The sequence below is a fragment of the Penaeus monodon genome, chromosome 37, assembly GCF_015228065.2.
Source record: "Penaeus monodon isolate SGIC_2016 chromosome 37, NSTDA_Pmon_1, whole genome shotgun sequence".
Taxonomy (NCBI): domain Eukaryota; kingdom Metazoa; phylum Arthropoda; class Malacostraca; order Decapoda; family Penaeidae; genus Penaeus; species Penaeus monodon.
The window spans coordinates 33,666,271-33,671,270 of record NC_051422.1 but is presented as its reverse complement, the minus strand read 5'-3'; the positions used below and the strand labels follow the sequence as shown (position 1 = coordinate 33,671,270).

Here is a 5,000-nt window from a genome sequence, read left to right as displayed (position 1 = left end):
GGATCCCCGGACACAAGAGCCAAAATGCGACGGCAAACTGGTCGTTCGCACTTCCGTAGAAAGGACAGTTAAAAACTTTCCCTGCTTGACCTGTAATCTTCAATGAGACTTATTATTGTCGTTTGAGCAATTACTGGATTGTTCCAGCTTCCTAAAAGTCTCGCTTATTTGCGAGCGTGTGCGTCTCTCCTCCTCCTCCCCCGCTTGCCTAAGCTATCGGATGACCTAGTTTCAGGAGGTCTACAAGCATGACCTTACCGCGTCCACACCCCCTTACCACTACCCCCTCCCTCCCTTCCTACTATCTCCTCCCCCTCCCCCTCCCCCTCCCCCTCCCCCTCTCCCTACTTCCTACCCTTCCATCTCCTTGCCTTTCCTGCCCCCCCCCCCCTCCCCCCCCTCCCTCCCTCCCTCCCTCCCTCCCTCCCTCCCTCGGCACCAACAAACCCGCTAACCGTGCCAGCCTCCTCCTGAATGACACCAGGCGTGAGGGCGGCGGGCCCGGGAGGAGGAGCGAGGGCTTCCCGCAGGAGGGCCGCTCCACACCCGGGCCTCGCCTCCTGACCAGCGACGGCGGGAAGGGAAGGGAGCGAGGAGATGGGGCGAAAGCGAGAGATGAGAGGAGGAGAAGCGGCAGGCCGAGCGCGTGACAGTGGATATTTGAATAGGTCAGCTGACTGGCCCGGTGGGGCAGGCGCTCACATGCGCATACGCACATGGAGTAGAAACAGACACGCACACGTCGCAGCCGCACATCAAGGCCTACCGACGTGCCCGGAGAGACAACTTTCCATCTCGCCTCCCTCTCGGCGGCGGTCTGCTGCGTCCAACCGGCTCGCTCGTCGAAAACTTTCCTCTGCGCTTACATAGCCCTCCCCTCCCCTCCCCTCCCCTTCCCTCCCCGCGATCGCCGGGTATGTGATTCTGCCTGTCACCCCCCCTCCCTCCCCCACGGCGTGCATGACACCACAACCACCTCCCCCTCCCCCCCAGCATCACCAGGCCGGGCACCAGGAGGACGTACACGCGAGGAGAATCAACAGCTTGTGCACGGAAAACTGAACCGTGTATGAGTGTGCATGTACCGTGCGTCGCAACGCTCGCACTCGGGTGCATGAGCCTGCATGCCCACGGAAGCGAGAATGCCCGTGCACGCACACCATACATACCCCCCTCCACTCGCCGACTACAGGGCATGCCACACAACGTCAAAGCACGAGACAAAGCAAGGAACGTCACCGCTCATTAGTCGGGCCGCGTCGCCGTGCACTACACAGCGCCCCCCCCCCCCCCCCCCCCCACATCTCCTTCCTCCTCCTCTTCCTCACCCCTCTTCCCCTTCCTTCCATTTACCTTGTTCCTTCGCGAGGGCGTCCTTCCCCTGGAGGAGGATGGCGGCGGGATGGCGTAGCTCTTGAGGGGAGGCCTCCCGCGCCGCCCACGCCTCAGGCCGCCCATGCCGCGCCTGATGGTGCTTGCGGCGGCTGCGGCTGCGGCGGCGGCCGATGCGGTGCCGTGGGGCGATGGCGAGGGCGAGGGCGGGGGTACGAGCACGGCCTGCGGCGGCGCCTGCCCGTCCTGCCCCTGCTGGGCCTGCTCCTCCGCCGCGCCGTTGGCCTCCGTCTTGATTTCCAGGAAGCTGTGCGGCAGGACGGCCGCCTGCGCCGCGCCCTCGTCGTCCTCGGCCTCCTCCAGGATCTCCTCGGCGGCGTCCGTGTCCTCCGCCTCGTCCTCCTCGAGCGCGGGCGAGGGCGGCGAGGCGGGGGGCGCGGGGGCGTCGGCGGGCACCACGTACGTGATGAGGGTGGCCGTGCGGTGCGTGGTCTCCACCCGCAGCAGCGTCCCCGCCCGGATCTCGCGGTGGAGGAGCACGTCCAGCTTGTCCACGAGGCGGCTCTGCCCGCACGCCACCAGCTTGTCCTTGATGTCCTCCTTGCTGGCGCCCCCCGGCCCGCACGACGCCACGGCCAGACGCAGCGCCCGGCAAGTGGACTCGCTGTTCATCACATTCACCTTGGTGCGGGTGGGCCGGCGGCGCACCAGGGCCGCCTTGGACCATGATGCGGCCACTCGGTACGACGTGGCGCCCTTGTACTCCACTCGCAGCACATCCTCGGACTCCACGAGTTCGTCCAGCACCGCCTCCGTCGTCGCCTCCGACAGGAGGTGTTCGCGCCTCGCATACCAGGCGATCTTTCGAGCGCTGGGCCTGACGCGGCGAGAACGCAGGACCCGAATGGCGTCAATAATAATTTCCTTCTCCTTGTTGGTCACCATGATCACTCACGACTAGCACCCACTGCCCAACGGCGTCGCGAACCCGGGAGCGCGGCTGGTCGCCAGTGTGTGGAGGCAGCCGGCGCACGACGACTCCTCGCTCGCTCGCGCCCCAGCTGATCTCCCGCCACAGCCGCACCCATCGCGCATGCGCAGTGGGCGTCCCCGGCACCCACCCGCGCATCCCGCACCCAAATTATTCCCCTTTTCGCCCCAGCGCTCGCATGTTTTCGCTGCAGAATAACGCAAAGTTGTTCCTCACGACACAACTCACCCCGGGGAGGCGGACGCAGTGAGCAGGGGCCTCGGGCCAGGGCGCCACAGAGGCGACAAGAAGCGAAAGCATCGCGCATCGCACTCGCCCTGGCCCGCACCGCACACGGACAAACGTGGTCCACTCTCGGCAGCGTTTAAAGTTACAAAATTTTCGCGACGATATTTGGGCTGCATCGCAAGTGTTTCCTGTGTGTCCACGGCGCCCATAGACCTCAGCCCTGCCTGCCCGACCAAAGCAAGGCCCCAAGGGCCGAGGCCAAGCGCCCTGCCACGACAACAAGCCAAGGTCGCGCTTAGACGAGCCTTTGTCGCGGACGGCGCGTTCTGTCTCATGACCGGCGAGCCTCCCCCTGTCTGCTCCATGTTCCTCTGGCCCTTTAAACTGCCTCGTTCCTCCAACGACGCCTCGCCCCGCACGCCGGCAGGCGACCTGGGAGGCTTCTGTGCACTAGCACAAATGAAAACTGAAATATGAACAGATGACGAAGCTGTTCAATAGTACAACACGCAATGCCAATATGGAGGGGTTGCCAGATACTCAAATCTCGCCCTCCTCAACATAATTCTGCATATTGTATGCTCGCAGCTTATCCTCTGTCACCTCTATAATTAGAAGGGGGAAATCACCCAAAAGGTAACAAGCACAAGCTCGCAGGCGACGGAGCCCCGGCCCACGAGAGTCCCGCGCTCGAAAGTGCGTTCCTACAAAATAATTATGACGTGCATTGATAGGCAGCTGTAAGTCCCCGGCCCGGCCAGCCCGCATGGTAGACGCATGGCCGTCGCCCAGCGTCTGCCGCCACCATCCTACACCAGAAAACATCCTGCCCCATCAGGATCCTCCTCCGCCCCTCGCAGCTCGCCGACATCCCGGCAGGACCTACAACCACGGCAGGGTGCTGCTAACGTCTGGATTCCTCAGCAGCAGACACTAACCAGCGCTGCCAACGCCGGCAGAACCAGAACCAGCTACAAATATTACAGAATTTTCGCCTTTTTTTCTCTCTCTCTTACCCACGTGTGTTCTGAGTGTCTGTAACTTTTCTCTGTATCTATTTCGGTCTTTTCTCTTAGAGTACGTGTCCGTCTCTCTCTCTCTCTCTCTCTCTCTCTCTCTCTCTCTCTCTCTCTCTCTCTCTCTCTCTCTCTCTCTCTCTCTCCGTCTGTATGCACGTATGGGTGCATGTATATATGGTATATTAAACATACAATAAAATAGACAGGAGGAAAGCCTTTCCCAGCTATTTAACCCTCAAACACACGCCGTTAGCACCAGCTCCCCGGCCACACTCGCTCACAGGTACGCAACACACGCATTTAACCTAACCCCGCATCGCCGCGAGAATCCAGACACGCTCCCCGCTGCGTTCTAAGCAAAAGCCTAAATAAAGGCTTGTCAGGAAGAGTAGAGAGGGAGACAGATTGTGGAGAGAGGGAGAAAGGAAGAGAAAGAGAGAAAGAGAGAGGGAAGAGACGAGGAACGATGATGATAGACAGAGAGAGAGAAAGGAGAGACAGAGAGAGAGAAAGGAGAGAGAGGGAGAAGGGAGAGAGACAGGAGAGGGAGAAGGGAGAGAGACAGGAGAGAGAGGGAGAGAGACAGGAGAGAGACAGACAGACAGAGGAGAGAGAGACAGACAGACAGAGGAGAGAGGGGAGAGAGAGAAAAGAGGCTGAGGGAGAGGGAGGAGAGGGAGAGGGAGAGGGAGATGGACAGAAGAGAGAGGGAGGAGAGAGAAAGAGAAAGAGAAGGAGAATGAAAGAGAAAGAGAAAGAAAAAGAGAAGGAGAATGAAAGAGAAAGAGAAAGAAAAAGAGAAGGAGAATGAAAGAGAAAGAGAAAGAAAAAGAAGAGAGTGGAGAGAGATAAAGGAGAGAGAGAGAGAGAGAGAGAGAGAGAGAGAGAGAGAGAGAGAGATGTGAGAGAGAGAGAGAGAGAGAGAGAGAGAGAGAGAGAGAGAGAGAGACTGGAGAGGGAAGGAGGGAATTAAGCAAAGAAATTGGAGAGGTGGGGAGGAGAGAGGATAGGAGAAGAGAGGAGATGAGAAGAGAGAAGAGGAGAGAAGGGGAGAGTGAGATAGAAAGGGAGAGAGAGAGAGAAAGGGAGAGAGAGAGAGAAAGGAGAGAGAGAGAGAGAAAGGGAGAGAGACGAGAAAGGGAGGGAGGGAGGGCGGGAGGGAGGAGGGAAGGGATGGGCGGGAGGGAGAGGAGAGAGAGAGAGAGAGAGAGAGATATGTGAGAGAGAGAGGATGAGGAGAGAGAGAGAGAGAGAGACGGATGAGAGGAGAGAGAAGCGAAAGACAGAGAGAAGAGAGAGAGAGAGAGAGAGGAGAAAGGACAGAGAGATAGAGATGGAGAGTTTATATATAATATCTATACATATATATATATAATATACTATTTAATATAATATATATGTATATATATATAGATATATAATTTTATATA

The 5,000-nt window shown here is 58.7% G+C and overlaps 1 protein-coding gene across 1 annotated transcript in view; it reads right to left on the bottom strand.

Annotated features, from left to right (window-relative positions):
* The window catches only part of LOC119596347 (atherin-like), a 20,853-nt gene extending 18,458 nt beyond the window's left edge, over window positions 1-2,395 (bottom strand). Inside the window, exon 1 of the mRNA XM_037945555.1 lies at window positions 1,354-2,395. Within this exon, the coding sequence (XP_037801483.1) occupies window positions 1,354-2,277 (924 nt within the window). The 5' untranslated portion in view covers window positions 2,278-2,395. The remainder of the gene's footprint in view (window positions 1-1,353) is intronic.
* Between the last annotated feature and the right edge of the window lie 2,605 nt (window positions 2,396-5,000).